Source organism: Cherax quadricarinatus, chromosome 50 (assembly GCF_038502225.1).
Source record: "Cherax quadricarinatus isolate ZL_2023a chromosome 50, ASM3850222v1, whole genome shotgun sequence".
Lineage (NCBI taxonomy): Eukaryota > Metazoa > Arthropoda > Malacostraca > Decapoda > Parastacidae > Cherax > Cherax quadricarinatus.
Genome location: NC_091341.1, coordinates 20,001,127 through 20,021,402, shown reverse-complemented (window position 1 = coordinate 20,021,402; position 20,276 = coordinate 20,001,127). Strand labels below are relative to the sequence as shown.

Here is a 20,276-nt window from a genome sequence, read left to right as displayed (position 1 = left end):
CTGGGTTTTTTTCTATTTTCTTTCTAGTTCTTCTTCTTGTTTATTTCCTCTTACCTCCATGGGGAAGTGGAAGAGAATTCTTCCTCCATAAGCCATGCGTGTTGTAAGAGGCGACTAAGATGCTGGGAGCAAGGGGCTAGTAACCCCTTCTCCTGTATATATTACTAAATTTAAAAAGAGAAACTTTAGTTTTTTCTTTTGAGCCACCCCACCTCAGTGGGATATGGCTGGTGCGTTGAAAGAAAGAAGTATTGCTGGTGCCCATTTTTCTGTCTCATAAACATGCAAGGTTTCAGGTACGTCTTGCTACTTCTACTTTCACTTAGTTACACTACACATACATGTACAAGCATATATATATACACACCCCTCTGGGTTTTCTTCTATTTTCTTACTAGTTCTTGTTCTTGTTTATTTCCTCTTACCTCCATGGGGAAGTGGAACAGAAATCTTCCTCCGTAAACCATGCGTGGTGTAAGAGGCGACTAAAATGCCAGGAGCAAGGGGCTAGTGACCCCTTCTCCTGTATATACACCTACCATCCGACTTACGACCGAGTTCGGTTCCGAGAAACCGGTCATAAGTCGAAATGGTCGTAAGTCGAACTTTACTACTGAATATCAACATAACATTTTTGTAATGACTTTATTTTATTGTTTTATTTTGGTATTTCATGTTTTACTTTACTTTTTATGCTGTTAGTACTGTATTTTATACTGTAAGGTTTAGGATAAACACTGTGTACAACACAAAGAGTTGTTTATTTTCCAGAAATTTTGCATAAAAAACACGGTCGTAAGTCGAGTGGTCGTAAGTCGAGCAGGTCGTAAGTCGGATGGTAGGTGTATTACTAAATTTAAAAGGAGAAACTTTCATTTTTCCTTTCGGGCCACCCTGCCTCGGTGGGATATGGCCAGTGTGTTGAAACAACATTATAATGTATAAGACAACAAAAATTTGCAAGGAAAAAATAAAGAAAATGGCAAAACTGCAATGAAAGAATGTGAATGTTGAAGTACAGTAGATAACAGATTCTTCTCTTATCCTTTAATCCACAATAAGAGTTCTAGGGAAGGCCAAAGCAAAAAGGTTAACAATTAACCAAGAACTATCAGACATATCCTGGGAAACTGACATGAGCACCCTAAATCCTCACCAGTGCCTGGAAAAGCTGAGCACAGAAGTATACAAGATCTGTATTAAATATGTACCACTGAGAAAACTTAAAAGATGAGTTATAAAATATTGTATGAGCATAAAATATTGTATGCAAGAAGAAAATGAGTTGCCGAATTGCTTAGTGAATATGTTATAATGATGGAAAGATATTAACCGAGAGATTACCCATTTAGAGCAAAAACTTCAGCTGTCATACTAAATATATGAAGCACCAACAAAATAAAAATCCATCCAGGATATTGCAAGAAACCCCAAATATTTCTATTCATGTACAAAATCCAAGCTAAGAACAACCTGTAGAATTGGTCCCTTTATATGAGAAAGTTCATATACTAATGATGAGCAGGAAATAAGTGAAATGCTAAAAAACCAATTTGAGTCGGTGTTCAGCAACCCACTAAATGACAGCAGAGAGGAGAATGCAGAAACCTTTTTCACTCCATCTGAAGACCACGTAGATCAACTAACCTGCCATTAGTATTAATCTCACAGAATTCCAAAAGAAATTGAAAACATGCCCGCTCACTCAACACCTTTACCAGATTCACAAAATTCCTTATTCATAAAAAAAAAAGTGCAAAGTGCCACGAGCACAATCCCTCAATATTCTTTGGAGAAAGAGCTTAGATCTAGGTGAAATACCAAAGACCTTAAAGAATGCAGACGTAAGTCCTTTGCATAAGGGAGGTAACAGAGTACTAGCCAAAAACAACAGACCAGTAGCCCTAACATTCCACATTATAAAAAACTTGAGTGACGGGATGCCAAATTACAAACTTTATGGAACGGCAAACCCAAACAAGCATGGTTTTAGAATTGGAAAGATCATGCTTATAAAAATGCTAAACCAATATGACAGAATTACAGAGGCATTGGAAGAAAACTAAAATGTAGATGTTATATACACAGATTCTGCAAAAATGTTTGGCATGTGTGATCATAGGGTGATTGCACACAAAATAGAGGGCCATAGGCATAACTGGGAAGGTATTGTTATTATTATTATTACATTCATGAAGAGTATGGAAGAAGTGAATGTTTTCAGATACTTGGGAGTTGACGTGTCGGAGGATGGATTTATGAAGGATGAGGTTAATCATAGAAGTGATGAGGGAAAAAAGGTGAGTGGTGCGTTGAGGTATATGTGGAGTCAAAAAACGTTATCTATGGAGGCAAAGAAGGGAATGTATGAAAGTATAGTAGTACCAACACTCTTATATGGGTGTGAAGCTTGGGTGGTAAATGCAGCAGCGAGGAGACGGTTGGAGGCAGTGGAGATGACCTGTTTAAGGGCAATGTGTGGTGTAAATATTATGCAGAAAATTCAGAGTGTGGAACTTAGGAAAAAGTGTGGAGTTAATAAAAGTATTAGTCAGAGGGCAGAAGAGGGGTTGTTGAGGTGGTTTGGTCATTTAGAGAGAATGGATCAAAGTAGAATGACATGGAAAGCATATAAATCTATAGGGGAAGGAAGGCGGGGTAGGGATCGTCCTCGAAAGGGTTGGAGAGAGGGGGTAAAGGAGGTTTTGTGGGCAAGGGGCTTGGACTTCCAGCAAGCGTGCGTGAGCGTGTTAGATAGGAGTGAATGGAGACGAATGATACTTGGGACCTGACGATCTGTTGGAGTGTGAGCAGGGTAATATTTAGTGAAGGGATTCAGGGAAACTGGTTATTTTCATATAGTTGGACTTGAGTCCTGGAAATGGGAAGTACAATGCCTGCACTTTAAAGGAGGGGTTTGGGATATTGGCAGTTTGGAGGGATATGTTGTGTATCTTTATATGTGTATACTTCTAAACTGTTGTATTCTGAGCACCTCTGCAAAAACAGTGATAATGTGTGAGTGTGGTGAAAGTGTTGAATGATGATGAAAGTATTTTCTTTTTGGGGATTTTCTTTCTTTTTTGGGTCACCCTGCCTCGGTGGGAGACGGCCGACTTGTTGAAAAAAAAAAAAAAAAAATGAGGAAGCACTAAACAGATAGGGGGGTCATACGGTGCCTCGAGAAATGGAAGGCATTCAGGCTGATTCAAGCCACTGAAGCATTCTATTAGATCAAGAGCCCCCTCATCAACATCAAGGAACCTCTGAGGGGAGCTGGGAAGATATCAGCGAGGTAAAAAGCTCAGTACCTCAAGGCATTGTTCTGGCAACTCTGCTGTTTCTTATCCTCACAGCAGATAGATAAAAACACCCGTCACAGTATCAACACTGGCAAATGACACTAAAATAAACTTGAAAGTCACCTCAGTAGAAGACACTGAAAAATTGCAGAAGGATATAAGTAGGGGTTTCCAAGTTGGCTGTGAATAAAAACATGACGTCCAATGCTTAGGTATGGAAAAAAATGACCTCTAAATGGACACTATACAAAACTCAAGAGGATTGTCAAACAGAACAAAAGGAACATGTGAAAGACCTGGGAGTTATTAAGTCAGCTGATATTTCTTTCAAAGAACATAATAAGACAGGAGGATGACAGGGTGGGTAATCTGAACTTTCAAAACAAATAGTGCCAGTGGTGACACTTCAAATTGATTGTGCTGTCTCAGTTGAAATACTGCTCAGTGCTGATGGCCCAGTTCAGGGCAGAAGATAGATTAACCCCTTGACTGTCGAAACCCCAAATCCTGAGATGTCTCCTGGTGTTGGAAAAAATTATGAAATGATCGAGAATCTTTTCCCAATAGTAATGACACCACAGGAACAAAATTTGGTAGAAAACTGACGGAATTACGCTCTCGCGAAGTTAGCAACCTCGGCAATATTTACGAATCAGAGATTTCGCCCACTTTGAGCCCTATTTTCAGGTAATTCCATTGTTCCAGTCGACCAAATTCATAGCTATTTCTTTAGAACTCCATTTTTTTCCATTGACTGGGTACAAGAAACAGCCCATTTACCAATTTCAACCTACCCAATAACATGGTCAGAAATTTGTAATTTGGCCAATTTCATGAAAATTAAAAATATGGCAATTTCAAAATAGGGTCCAGAATGAACAATGCAGACATTCCTGGCTTTAAAATAACATTTTCTTTGTTCATCAGTCACATCTCTAGGCCCCTCTGACATTACTCTTGCTTTCTATTTTGAATTTTTATTCAAACAAAAAATAGAAGATTTACTGTTATGCAGACTACTGCAATATTGTAATAATTGCATTAATAATGTCAACTCATACATGACTGTATATTAGAATGGCTACTTGGACAATGACATCATTTGTTTACTTCTGAACATCGGTAAAAATCAAACATTTCCCCTACTTTGAGCTCCAACCATAAATACTATACGAAAATAGACCACAAAGTCAGTATTTTATAATAAAAAAAAAAACCCCACCGGTCGGAGCTTTTTTTTTTTTTCATTATGCACTGCGTGCTGCAGGATTTTTTATATGGTGCACACTGACCACACAGACCCATTCTCTCACATGTGGGCCTACCAGCTTTCTCCTGCTTGATTTGAAGCCACTAGAATTTATGAGTATATATACGCCAAACATGGAGGCTCGTAAGACGTATATATACAACCGAAACAGTCAAAGGGTTAAAGCGGCATAGACCCAATAAAGCAATTAAATAACTGGAAACACCTTAAAATCCTAAATATATACTCACTGGAGTAGAGATACATAATATATACCTGGAAAGCTGAGGGCCTTGTTTCAAATCTGCACATTGCCATAACAACATAATGAAGTGAGAGATATAGGAGGAAGTGCAAAATAAACCCAGTGAAGAGCAGGGGTGCCATGGACACAATAAGGGAACAGTGTATCAACATCCATGGCTCCAGACTATTCAACATCTTATCAGCAGATATCAGAAACACTTCTGGGATAAGTGCAGAAATCTTCAAGAAGAAACCAGAATGACAGATGACAGGTGACATGAATCATACTAGCTGGCCAGGGAAGCACCAGATGAGCCTGGCCCTAGGTCAGGCTCTGAGAGTAGAAAAACTCTTAGAACTCATCAAAGGTACACCTTACACAACTGAGCTATTAACGAAATCACTAAATCACAACCGACTCACTCACATAAAGACTCACAAGCAGCTAATGGACAGTCTTAAAATTCTTCATGGAAATATACTGCAACAGTAATTTCTCTACAAAATTAACTTGCATGGCCTTGAATTTGTTTTACAAAAGGAGTGCATTCAGACTTTTTCCATAGATGTGTGTGTAAATGACACAAAGAAAAATAAATAATAAAGCAAAACAATTCTTTTACATAAAGGATGTTATGATAAAAAAAAAAAAATGATTAATGAAGGATGCATTGCATACTGAAAGCTGATAAAATCTTTTATAAATAGCAAGATCAAAAAATTTTCTGACATCAAAGCTGAAGCTAAAACTATTGACTTTTTACTTACTCATGAATACTGCCAAGACACGCAAGTATTACTGTATGGAAGCATGAGCTCTTTTTCTAAAGAAAAAAAATAAAGCACAATACAAACTAAGTCACTCACTCTCTGCTGATGGACTCGAGAGACTTGCGACGCAGCTCCTCCACAGTTATGCCATTGGCTGCCTCCCATGCTTTTCTCTCATGTTCAAATCGTTCTCGTTCTTCATCCAATTCCGATAGATCAGCTTCTAGTTTTTTACGCATAGACTCGTTACGTTTTTGTAACTGTTGGTCATTAGTAGAAAATAAGAGTGTTAATTCAAAACCAATATCAACTCTCACAGTCCAAGGAGGACTGAGAAAAATCTCTGTAGAATTCTAATATAACAATATTTTATTCATCCTGGCAAGTGGTTTACTCAAAACTTTATTTGTGCATAACCTATGCTACCTCAGAGTACAATTCTATAATATTTGATATAGTTTACTACAAGTGACATTCAGAAATAAAATGTACTTACATCTGCTTCCAATTCTGTAAGTTTGCTCATTTTCTCCTTAACTTTCATTTCAAACACCTGCTCCATTTCTGTCTCCATCTTTTTCATCCTGTTTGTGTGTTCCTTCTTTTCTTCCTCCATCTGAGCGAGAGGGTTCCTAAAAACGAATAAAATTAGAGAAAGCTGACATTTTCTTATCTGAACAATAAGAAAGAGAAACTTAATCACAGGATTCAGCATCACAATGTACAGGTCTCATATAATCAGGAGCTGTCTGTGTTTGTACCAATGTTGACACCCCAGATCAATGAATGTACACAAATGTGCAAGTGATTAATGAATGTACATAGGTGTACTAATGATTAAAGGATGCACATAGGTATACCAGTGATCAACAGATATACACAAGTGATCAATGGATGAACACAGGTGCACCAGTGATCAACAGATATACAAAAGTGAACCTGGGATCAAGAAGTATGTGTAAGTGCACAACTTAATTTGAGATACACACAAAGGCACATATTTCACCCTATTTGATGCACAAAATCTAGAGGCTGTAATGTTTTGTAAATGACAATCAGTACCAATATACTAAACATGTTTTGCAGAAAAATTTAAGAGATATTTTAGTGGTGACACGAGACAAAATTAGCTTAAGAAGGCTTTTATTTTTTCATGCATGCTTTTTCTAACAGCTATTTATCTACAACACCAATAGCTACCTGATCTAAAAATGACGTAAAAGGCATTCGTAACTTATAATAAGATGAAAAGGTATTAGAGGGCATTTAGTGAAAAAAAAGCTACAAGAAAAGTACTTTTCATTTATGTTTACTGTCTTCTTTCAAAAAAATTGTTTCATGTGAAAAATATTTCATTAGTTCAGTTACTTCCTCATTCTTTAGCAGAATTAATATAAAATTACAAACAGTAATATATATAAACACTAAACCACAAACTGATTTGAAAAAATCACATTGGATATGTTGGCCAACACATTGTGTGAACTGGAGTATCAATTAAATGAATTACAGGCCACTCAAAATGCATATATTGAGGTTGCATGTATTCAACAACTAAGAAGCTGTATAAAGACTACTAGTTCAGCTATTATATGCAGAAAACTACCTTTTCATATATTTTTTTAATGTACTGGCTGTATCCCACCTAGGTAGGGTGACCTACAAAGAAAAACCGAAGTTTTTCTTTTCAAATTTAGTAATTTATACAGGAGAAGGGGTTACTAGCCCCTTGCTCACATCATTTTATTCACCTCATATGGAGGAAGAATTCTTTTCCACTTCCCTATGGAGAAAAAATTAATCTGGAAAAAGACTGAGTACAATAAGTCATAGTGAGTACTGTATGTGATGTGAATCTTTGAATCATATACAGTATGGTTATAGTGTAAAGACAACTGTCCTGTATACAAAGAAAATCAAACAAATTTTACATTAAAGAAAAAATGCAGGTGTTAGAAAAAGTATTTATTGGGACAATTTTCCTCTCTGTGTAGAACTCTGTCCTGAAGAAAATTTATTCTGCAATCTTTGTATTTTCTTTACCGTTATTGGCAGTTCATTATTTGGATCGAGCTTTTACATTTGTTAGAGATGTAATAATTCTGCCAAAGAATTTAACTAGTAGGGGATAAAAGTTGATAACCAAAGAACACAGAAATGCTGAAATACACTGAAAATCTGTGCAAGTATAAGAGACTGAATAGAGCACAAAGTTCTATATATATAAATAACAAGTAGAATGTAAACTGTATTTGACACAGCAATTTGCCTTTATATTCAAATTATCACTTCTAATCAATCTACTTGTTACTTGATGTTTCCGTGTGCGAGTCTGTCAGAGAGGTAACAATGTTAGCCTTCTATATAAATCTGTGATGCACAACGATCAAAAAGTGATACAGAATACTGTGTGTACTGTAACTGATTTAAATGAAGACTAAATTACCTGTAGTACTGTATAGACTATAGAAAGTGTAAATGGACTGATATACAGTATAATAATATGAATATCCATGATTGTGAGAATGATTTATTTCAACAGTAATCTACATCATTAAGTATAATTAAATGGATTATTTATATGTGATAGCTTGACCTTTGCTAGCATGTCCTGTAATGCTTGGACCAATATTGGGATCAAATCAGTGAGATCACAAGTTACAGTCTGAACCATATTTTGTACAAGTGTGAGGCAGCTTCCACTGCAACTCTTATGAATACTCGACAGAAGTAAACTTTTACGCAGCTCTAAATCCAAAATGCAGCCTATTCTGTTTCTTCCAAATAGACAAGGCTCAGGATATGGCATACAGCACCACCTTCATATTTACAATGTGTGCATTACAAGCTTCAAAATATACTGGTGCTATTAGTTAAAATTTCTTTCCGGATATAAGTGTACTTCTTGAGTTCAAAATTCCAATGATAAACATCCTTGCCATTGTACCAAGCCTGGTATATTACAATAAAAAAAAATGCTAAACCTGTGTAGGTGACTCAGTGCTGCTCTTGGTACAATAACCTTACACATTATTGCATTCTATACACTATAGTATGTAGAGAGACTTGTGTGTGCTGGATTCTGCAGCATGGTGGATTGCTCTTTTTTTACACACTGTAATAGAAAGATACCCAATTCTCTTCAAATTTTCTTTTTATTCTGACTCCACTCTGAATATTCCACTAAATATTCCTTTTATTCTGACTCCACTCCAAATATCCCACTAAATATTCCTTTTATTCTGACTCCACTCTGAATACCTCACTATTGACAAACAATGAAATGTCATATGCTCCCCAGGTGCATAGCACTCAATTTTTTTAGAATATTTTCAAAGAATCCAGTGTATATCAGAAACATTTGTATTTCCAGAGCCCATTTCAGCTGTTCACCACTATTTGTGATAAAAATCTTAATGTCATTAACATGCAACAAATTCTATGCATGCATTTGTTGAGTCAACTGTAGTAATTCAGTTGGGTCAATACGAGGGTAAGCACAAATTTGCCTGTAATTATCATCGAAATTGAAGATCGGACAATGTAAACAGCCATAATGTACTATATATTTCTTTTAATTTATAAGTCTGGCATCATGCTCTCCCTAATGCTTTTTCCAGAAATCATTCCATCTACTTTTTCATATTCTTGTTTTTTTCTTTTAATTGTAATCATAGCCCTGTTCATCTCCTGTCTTCCTACAAATGTATTTTCAGTTTTCACTTACTTTTTAACATACAGGCCATCTCCAACCAAGGTAGGGGTAGACCAAAAAAGAAGAAAAACTTTCACCATCATTTACTCAATCACCAGCTCAGATGACCTTTCAAACTGCAATATTCCTACTCCTCTTTCAAAATGTTGGCACTGTATTTCCTGTCTCTGACTCAAGTCTGAATCCTTCATAAATGTTACCCTGCTCACACCAAGAACACGACAAATCGTATAAACCACTTGCCTTCACTCAAGCCTATCTAATTTGCTGCTCACACCAGCCTGTTGTATGTCTAAGGCTCTAAAATTCAAACCCTCCCTTACCCTCCCCACCTTCTTGGGATGAACTCTATCCCACTTTACCTCCACCCACAGCTGTAAATGCTCTCCACCTCTAAATGTTCAAACCACCTCAACAACCCCTCCCTAACCCTCTGAATAATACTTCTGGTAACTTCCACACCTAATCTCCATGCTCTGAATTCTCTGTATAATATTCACACCACACATTGTCCTCAAACATATCTCCACTGCCTCTAGCCTCCTCTTCCTTGCCGTGACATTCAAAAACTCTATTTCACACCCACATAACAATGTTGTACAACTATAGTCTGGTACATTCCCCTTTCTGCCTCCATGGATAAGGGTCTTTCCATTTTTTAAAACTGAAATCGATGTTGTAGTATGTCTCAGGATTTTCATGTATTTGGTCTACTGTAATTGTTTTTTAAGCATTGAAACCATACTATAAATGTAAAGAAACTCGAGACCTACTGCAAGTTTTTTTTTTTTTTTTTTTTTTGCACCACGCTGGGCATTTCCCAACAAAGCAGTAACCCAAACAAAAAAAAAAAAAAAGGAAGCACAGTCACCATCATTCTTTCAACTGCTGTCATGTCAGTAGTGCTCAGATATCTTCAAATAACTCTGAACTGCAATATCCCCACCTATTCTTTAGAGTGCAGGCATTGTATTCTCCATTTCCAAGACTCATGCCCAGCTGGAAGTAATATTCTGGGAAATATCCCAATATGTAAGACTACAGACCTGCTGGAAGTATTCATATGTGAGGTAAGAGGTATCAATGTATCTTTTATAAAAAAGTAATGCATTTTCTGTATTATAAGATAAAAATAAATTCACCAAAAAACACCCCGAGTCTTATATTACTCATGTAATTGTGGTGTCAATGGAGTACATGTATGATAACATACATTAAAAGCTTTTATTCTAAAAATTTGGGGGGTCCAGTTTAAGGGTACATCTTATATGATGAAAATTTGATAATTAAAAGGTTAGTACTATAATACAAATATAGTACAATACTATATGTAAACTGAAATTCAGTGGCACGAATGTCCTTTAATCTGGGGCACAGTATTTAGAATCAGGTGTCCTGCGTAATAATTCAATAAGAAATGAATAGAAAAATGTGGATCAATCTGTTTGACAAAGTCTTGAGATTTAGTGCAGGTCACAGAGATGTTAATGACAACCCTAAGAAGGCTGCATTAAGAGAATAACACACTCAAGAAAAATATTGTTCCCTTGGTATCAGATGTCATGACAACACACAATGTACAGAGTCCAAGAGGGTCATCCAACGTTACATATCCTATTGTATGCACCAAGATTCACTTAACCTTTACTGCTAGATTATAACTTCATGCTTTAAAATTATCTTTACCACTGCACTAACCTATATATATATTTTTTTCATGTTACCGAATTATTTAATGATTTTTTTTTTTTTTTTTTAATGCAGCAAAGGTAGCCAGATATTGCCCAACTTTTCAATGGAAAAGCTTTTCAGATCAGAGTGGGGGCCAAAATTAGAGGATGAAGGGTCAAGTGTCTACCTTGCGCTGAATAACCTACACAGGTTCAGCGCTTCATAACATTAAAAAAAAAAAACAATAAAATGAATAAGGTAATGACTGGCTGCTATCCACTTGGCACGTATGTTATATAATGAGCTTCAGTCTCCTCTACATGTTGAGTACTGGGTAAAACATCACACTCTGTACAACAGCAACATTACATAACAATCTCAATGCAGCATTTTATTCTTAAATATCAAGTATATTTTAAAGAACTTTTATATAATTATGTACTATCATAATATCTGTATTATCCCATTTATTATTCCATGTAACTTTGTATTAGTACTGATATTTCAAGGCACAAGAGGTTCTTAATATATTCTGTTAGAAAGAGTGAAGAAGATGGTGTACACTGAAGCTATAAACACACCCCACTTACCAAACTGTAACAAAACTGTTCACTATCCTCAGGGGGCATGAAGGGCTGAATCAAAATGATGGTCAGAAATGGCAAACTGAGTAATAAACAAACTTGCATATGGCTTTTCCATTTTTGGGCTACAGTATATAAACTTATAATATATGTGAAATTACAAGTTAGTAGTGGTTACCTCCTGTGAAATAATAAAATAAACACCACCATAGCTTGAGAAATATCACAGGTTTGGGAATAAATGCTAGCCAAAATTATGTAAAAAAAAAAAAAAAAAAAAAAAAAAAAAAAAAAAAGTATCTTCAAAAATGTTGGCAATGAGCAAAAATAATTGATTATACAAACTGAAAAAAGAGAGAAGAGAAAGACAGTGAAGGAGATGAAGAATGGGAATGGTGAATACAAAGATGGAGGGGGAAACTGAAGAGCAATGGCAAAAGAGGAAATGGAAGGAATGATGATAAAGGAAGATGGGTTGGTGAAGGGAAAACAGAAAAAAATGATGGTAAAAAAGAAATGGAAAGAGTGATGGTAAAGGAAAAGACAGAAAGTGGTGAATATGACTGAATGTTTCACTATCAAAAAGGAAGCCTTCTTCCAAAATGAAGTAAACAATTAAGCAAATGCCTTCATAAATGCTATTGTGGATCTTCAGTACAGGTTCATCACTCAATGATGGCACAGTAAGTGAGCAAACCTTCACAATGGTCTTGGTGTAGCTACTGCTGCCATGAGGCACTTGATGCCAAACACAAGGTCTAGAGGAAACAAGAGGTACCTCAGTGTAGAGAATATTTACCACCAGCATCCCACAAGAACCATGATGTTTTGGTTCCATATGGTTGTAAGGTGAAATTCACAAATGTAATGAAAGTATCCTTATGCATTTGTGATGAGTTGTAATATGAAGTGGTTCCCATCAAGGAGATTGCTAAAATTACTTTAGATGACATGGTTAACAAATATCATACCAAGCAAAATGGAATTTCTCAACCTGATACATGTCTGGTGGGATACTAGTATTTGGCTCCTGTGCATCAATATTAAATCCCATACCTTTAAAGCATTTTAGGTATATTCAAATTATTTTATTTTATTATCTGCAAGCTCTTTTGCACATTATTTTTTTTTTTATATTTATACAGCAGCTACCATGTAGCATTTATTACATAAAAGCTTATTTTCTGTAACCATGTCCAACATGTGATTAATAAGAAATAGTACATCAGTACAGTATATAATGTGCTCTTTTAAGATGGTGTCTTTCTTAAAAATGTGAGCCTTTACTATTTGCTTCATTTGAATAACTTGGCAACAATGTATTAATCTTCCTAAAAAGTAAAAGATCAAATGGACAGAACTGCATATCAATTGTTACAGCAGAATCTCAATTATCCAAAATTTTGTTAACTAATTAATGGATAAATTATGGTCTCCTACCTGCCATTGTTTCACTGAAAAAAGCTCACAGCATCTAAAACTGGGACATTTATTGTTTGTGGCCACAACAATTGTTTGGCACTGCAACAGAGCAACACACCATCTGCTTGACATGACACTTGTATACAAGCCAACTGTTTATCACAAAGAATATCTTGACTATTTTCGTACAGAGTGCTGTGTATCACCTTGTAATTATGCAGCAATAGTAAACTGCATGTATTACTCTACTTTTCATCTGTTTGACACACAAAATGGGAAAATTTTTTATATGAAATATAACATATTCCGACTATTTTGGATAAATAGAGGTCTTACTGTAAATGCTATTATAGCATAAATATATTCATAATCTCAGGTCAAATTTGATCTTAGCACTGTGTATCAAAACACTGTCCAAATGCAAGTAAGCCTCTTGAAATGACCTTAATAATAACAATAAGTGCTTTTTTGAGAGAATGAAATTCTTGTAACTGGCACTTGAAAAAATAACCAAGTGCAACTAGAGTAATACTAATATATACTAGAGTAAGTGCCATAGAGTACTAATAAAACTGAGGTGTGTACAGTCGAAGTGTGTCCTCAACATAAAACTGCTATACAAAATGTGTTAGTTAATAGATACTTTACTAACTAAGATAATGCACCTGCTATAGCCATAAGTGCACTCGGTGCTCTATACTGTAACTAGTAGTGCAAATAAGGGCAGGACTCACCACACTATAATATAAAAACAAAGTAAAACTGTTCAATAGCACCAAGTATGGATATGCAAAACAAAACACTACTAATGAGAGAATCTATTTGGTAACATTTAGCTATATAGCACACAAGCTTTTCCAAGGTTACAGAAAAACACACAAGCGCATGTAGTGATACCCACCAGATATAAATGTTAGTAAAATTATTAACAATACATTAGGTAAAGGACACATGAGCAACCAATGAGATATTTGATACGGATACATTTTACTCTTCATACATTACCAAGTATTGGCTTGATAAAGTTTCTGGATGGTAAAATGTAGCTGCAATGTCTCACTAGTTGCTCTTGCATTCTCTTGCCTAACATAGCAAGCAGAGCTTAAAGAACAAAGGTAAGGGAGTGGAGAAGAAAAGGTTACAATATTTTGTAGGTCCAGCAGGGGTGGGGGTTCTCCTCTGAAGTACAACCCATAATAATAATAATCCCAAGCACGAAGTAAGGGGGCAGAAGTTACAACATGTAAAAAAATTTAATTCCATTCTATAATCTTAGTTTTTGTATCTATACTTTGGGGATGTGGTGGGATCTGGACATGTGGTGAGATCTGATTTTTATGTGCTTTTCCAGGAAGAATAAAAAAGCACAATACTGTTACCAGAACAATACACAAATAATCCACACATAGGAAACTTGAAACTTATGACAACTCTTTGGTCAAACTTAGACCATTAACTAGTCAGACTGTAACATCGTCATAAGTTTCATTCTCCTCTGTGAAGATTATTAGTACAATGATTTTCCAGGTAAGCATTTGTTTAGTTAGCCTTCCTATTAATTCTTCTCGAATATCCTTGAGCACAGAGCATCAATAATCTGAAATTCTATTAAAATAAAGTTGTCATTATTTTTCCTCTCTTTTAGGTCTAGTTGACAGTAACAATTTTGTATTCTTTGGTCTAATTTTCTCTAAGGTAGGTTGTTATCTGTTTTGTCCCTTGAAATACCTTACCCTATGATCATGACACTGTGATAGGTTAAGATATAAACATGTTACATTTAACTACTGGAAGAAAATTGAACACTGTAGTGTGGCCTCTAAAGCTATGAAGAATAAAAATCACTATACCATATGGAAAGAAAACTTTAGATGTTTTAGCCCATTCTGGCACATTAGCAAGTCCGACATTTGAAGTCAGATTAAGCACTGAGCGTGTTATATTCAATGACTGGAATATGTTATTCCTGTACTCATAAATACCACTTCTTAACCTATGGACATAACTAATTCCCTCTGTATGTACGATGATGATTAGGCAGTTATTGTAGACCAAAACTCAAAGATTTTTTCTCCCTTCGAGTCAATGGGCCATGTCACAGTTTCTAATGTAAACACTCACACTCTCTCTCTCACACTCTCTCTCTCTCACACTCTCTCTCTCTCACACTCTCTCTCACACTCTCTCTCTCTCACACACACTCTCTCTCACACTCTCTCTCTCTCTCTCTCTCTCTCTCTCTCTCTCTCTCTCTATTTCAAATCTTCCTCATTTTTGTTTTTATATTTTTTAGTTATTGGATGCCTGACACTACTGGCACTATATACTAGATATATAATAAATTCCTATCATTTCTACCATCAACTTCCCCTAAAAACTTCAATGGCATTTTTTAATCTCAAGAGGTAAATTATGCAGAGTGCCTATTTGATGCTTTCTGATATCCCTATAGTTCATTTGAGAATAATTTCCAAAATTTTCCTCTAGTTCATTAAGTCTCCAGTGGCTGTAAAATGCACTATCTTCTCTCCTTTATGCTATTCTAGTATTTTGCTACGCTCAGAAGAAAAATTTTGTAGCCTCCTTTGGTCACTGCCTTATTCCAGGTTTGCAAATGAACTTTTTGTTCTTGTTGATATGCATAGAAACACTAGTTATCTACTTTCCAGTTTTATATTCTTGTGTGTATCGCGCACTTTTACATTTTTCTTTCAAACGGAAAATCTCTCAGATTGCAATATTCTGCCTTAAACTTCCTTACTGCAAACAGGCACAGCAATTGTTTGCCAAATAGATTCTCTGTCTCATTAAAGTTAAATACTTCTGTGGCCCTTCTGACAAAATTTAATACTGACAATGAGAAATATCTAACGGGTCTTCTGAGTGGTTAAACTGCACTATATCTTTCACAAGTCTATATACAAAGTATTAATAAATCTATTTCCTGTTGTGAAAGACAACAACAGCAGCTGCTTCATATTGATATTAAGGCAAAAGTTTGTCCCATAAGTTTATAAAATGGCAGCTCAATACTGTATGCATCAGCATACACTAACACAATACATATTTTAAGCTAATTACTAATTTACCTGAGGCAATATAAGAGTTTTAAAATAATGCTATAAATATGTGTATTATATATAAGTTTATACAGTATTTACTTTATGAAATTCTGCAGAAAATGTCCCTACAGAAAACCAAAATTTACGACACCCATCAAACAAGTTGAAATGTGTGCTAATTATTAATTACAGCATTTATAAAAATAATTTAGTGATTTAATATGGCTAATCTGTGAAAAAATCACTTGTTAGATGGTTTTTCAACTGCAAATGATACATAAACTTCAATAAGAGGGAGTTTTCAAATACAAAGGAGCACCCTGACTTTACAACTCTAAATACGTACTTGATTACAAAGTTCATTACCTCTCCTAGCAACAAGAAATCTCGAATGCCATTTTTTAAACATGCATAAATGGTGTATATATTTTTTTAGTATATTGGCTGTCTCCCACCAAAGAAGAGGCATTCACTATCATTCATTCAACAGCTGTCTTGCCAGAAGTGCATGAAAATCATCTAAATGCCCCACCAGACTGCAACAACCCCACCCCTCCTTCAGAGTGCAGGCACTATACTTCCCATCTCCAGGACTCAAATATTACCATAGACCCATTTTCAATCTTATAAATAATTTTTTTTTTACGTGTAACTATCCTAAACTTCCTCAGTTTTGTAAATCCTGTCTCAAGTATAGTTTATAGCTGTTAATTATGCATTTTAACACAGTAAATAAGGAAGACAAATTTTAATTTTGGTAATTTTCAGAGTAATTTAAAATATCATTATTATTTTGTGAAGGGCTAAAAATGTATGGGTAATAAAGTGCCTGAAAAATAGGTAATCAGGTTTAATCCATTGGGACAAGTAGCTCTAATCCCTTGGATCAAGAGCCCTTCAATAAGGCACTCTCCTTGAAAGATTTACAACTATGAAGATAATTGCAATTACACTTTTTTAAGTACGGTCTCATCCAAAATGTTGCGCATAAAAGGGGATTCCCTCTCATGATTATGTACCCAGTACTAGCAATCAATGATTTATAAAACATATTATATGTAGGTAGTAGGTTAGTAGACAGCAACCGCCCAGGGAGGTACTACCGTCCTGCCAAGTGAGTGTAAAACGAAAGCCTGTAATTGTTTCACATGGTAGGATTGCTGGTGTCCTTTTCTCTCTCTCATAAACATGCAAGATTTCAGGTATGTCTTGCTACTTCTTCTTACACTTAGGTCACACAGTACACATACATGTGCATGCATGCATATACAGTGGACCCCCGGTTAACGAACTTTTTTCATTCCAGTAGTATGTTCAGGTGCCAGTATTGACCGAATTTTTTCCAATAAGGAATATTGTGAAGTAGATTAGTCCATTTCAGACCCCCAAACATACACGTACAAACGCACTTACATAAATACACTTACATAATTGGTCGCATTTGGAGGTGATCGTTAAGCGGGGGTCCACTGTATATATATACATACATATTTTTTTTTTTTTCAACAAGTCGGCCATCTCCCACCAAGGCAGGGTGACCCAAAAAAGAAAGAAAATCCCCAAAAAAGAAAATACTTTCATCATCATTCAACACTTTCACCACACTCACACATTATCACTGCTTTTGCAGAGGTGCTCAGAATACAACAGTTTAGAAGCATATACGTATAAAGATACACAACATATCCCTCCAAACTGCCAATATCCCAAACTCCTCCTTTAAGGTGCAGGCATTGTACTTCCCATTTCCAGGACTCAAGTCCGACTAAATGAAAATAACCGGTTTCCCTGAATCCCTTCACTAAATATTACCCTACTCACACTCCAACAGATCGTCAGGTCCCAAGTATCATTCGTCTCCATTCACTCCTATCTAACACGCTCATGCACGCTTGCTGGAAGTCCAAGCCCCTCGCCCACAAAACATCCTTTACCCCCTCTTTCCAACCCTTTCGAGGATGACCCCTACCCCTCCTTCCTTCCCCTATAGATTTGTATGCTTTCCATATCATTCTACTTTCATCCATTCTCTCTAAATGACCAAACCATCTCAACAACCCCTCTTATGCCCTCTGACTAATACTTTTATTAACTCCACACCTCCTAATTTCCACACTCCAAATTTTCTGCATAATATTTACACCACACATTGCCCTTAGACAGGACATCTCCACTGCCTCCAACCGTCTCCTCAATGCTGCATTTACCACCCAAGATTCACATCCATATAAGAGTGTTGGTACTACTATACTTTCACACATTCCCTTCTTTGCCTCCATAGATAATGTTTTTTGACTCCACATATACCTCAACGCACCACTCACCTTTTTTCCCTCATCAATTCTATGATTAACCTCATCCTTCATAAATCCATCCGCCGACACGTCAACTCCCAAGTATCTGAAAACATTCACTTCTTCCATACTCCTCCTCCCCAATTTGATATCCAATTTTTCTTTATCTAAATCATTTGATACCCAGCGAGCTAAACATCTGGTTCCTAGATGATGGCATACTAGCAGGTACAAAAGAGTCCCTCCTACATGACCTTACACAGGTAATGACACGGGGACAGGAAATGGGTCTCATCCTGAATCCATCCAAATGTGAAATCATCTCAGTCAGTCAACAAGTGATAAATGCAGTGAGATCAAAACTACCAGGAGCAGCAGTCATTGCCCCCACAAATAGTGTCTTGCTAGGAGCACCTCTGGGAAGCAATGCCATTGACACAATTCTCAGGAAGAAATTGGAAGAGTTAAGGAGAATGGAACAACGAATAGGCAATCTGGACACCCACGATGCCTTGTACCTTCTCACAAAGTGCTTGAGTCTGCCCAGGTTGACATATTTCCTAAGATGTGCACCTTCATATGATAACCCTATACTGCACGAATATGACAGTATTCTGGGTGGAAATAAATGGTATAAAATACCGACACAATGGAAATATAAACACAAATGCAGTATAAGGTGATCCTTTATTGACTACGTTTCGCCCACACAGTGGGCTTTTTCAAGTCACAAACAGAACTACCTGGGGTGGAAGGAACGCGAGTATTTATAGTCCGGTTCAGAATGCTGAGGTCAGGTGAAGAATGTTGCATCTGATGATGTACCGAGTGGGGTTATAGAGTCTAAAAACTTGGGTAGCTTGGAAAGGAGATTGGACAAGTTTGTGAGCAGACCTTCTACAGTGTTCTTATGTGGGATAGCGACGAAGAAGTTTCTTGGCAAGTGGTTCAGCTATGTTATAGAAGCCACTATTCTGGTTGAAGTTGTCGGATATAGAAATAAGTGAAGATTCCAGGATTCTTCGGTATTGAGTGTTGTCTTCTGTGGCGATAAGTCTTGAGTTTCTGTAGTTTATCAAGTGGTTGTGTGAATTACGGTGTTGTACGCAGGCATTCCTTGTGTCGTCAGACCTGCTTGCGTATTGGTGTTCTGAAATACGTGTTTGGAGGTCCCTTGATGTTTCGCCCACGTATAACTTGTTGCAGTCATTACAAGGGATTATGTATACCCCTGCAGAGGATGGAGGCTTGTCCTGTCTACTACTGGTGATGTCCTTGATGGTCGTGGTTGTGGAGGTAGATACTTGGAATGATGTTTTGGCAAAGATGTTGGAAACATGTTTGGCAATGGAGTTGGTGGGAAGGACTATGTATCTCTTCTCGGAAGTGTCTTCTCTGGGTGTGTTGAAGATGTTTAATGCCCGCCGTCTGCAGTCTCTGATGAAGTGACGAGGATAGTGGAGTTTAGAAAATATTTCTTCAATTATAGTGCATTCTTCCTCAAGGAACTCGTTGCTGCAGATTCTGAGTGCACGCAGGAAGAAGCCTATAATTACACCACGTTTGGTTTTGGTGTCGTGGTGAGAGTGGAAGTGGAGAAGATCGAAAACCCACCAACCAAAACGATCTTCTCCACTTCCACTCTCACCACGACACCAAAACCAAACGTGGTGTAATTATAGGCTTCTTCCTGCGTGCACTCAGAATCTGCAGCAACAAGTTCCTTGAGGAAGAATGCACTATAATTGAACAAATATTTTCTAAACTCCACTATCCTCGTCACTTCATCAGAGACTGCAGACGGCGGGCATTAAACATCTTCAACACACCCAGAGAAGACACTTCCGAGAAGAGATACATAGTCCTTCCCACCAACTCCATTGCCAAACATGTTTCCAACATCTTTGCCAAAACATCATTCCAAGTATCTACCTCCACAACCACGACCATCAAGGACATC

The 20,276-nt window shown here is 36.6% G+C and overlaps 1 protein-coding gene across 10 annotated transcripts in view; it reads right to left on the bottom strand.

Moving 5' to 3' along the window:
• The window catches only part of pnut (septin 7-like protein pnut), a 294,459-nt gene that overhangs the window by 13,750 nt on the left and 260,433 nt on the right, over positions 1-20,276 (bottom strand). For all 10 annotated transcript variants that reach the window (XM_053785935.2, XM_053785937.2, XM_070095477.1 and 7 more), the window contains 2 exons: positions 6,065-6,200; positions 5,665-5,828 (listed from right to left, as the gene is read on the bottom strand). In XM_053785935.2, the coding sequence (XP_053641910.1) occupies positions 5,665-5,828; positions 6,065-6,200 (300 nt within the window). The remainder of the gene's footprint in view (positions 1-5,664; positions 5,829-6,064; positions 6,201-20,276) is intronic.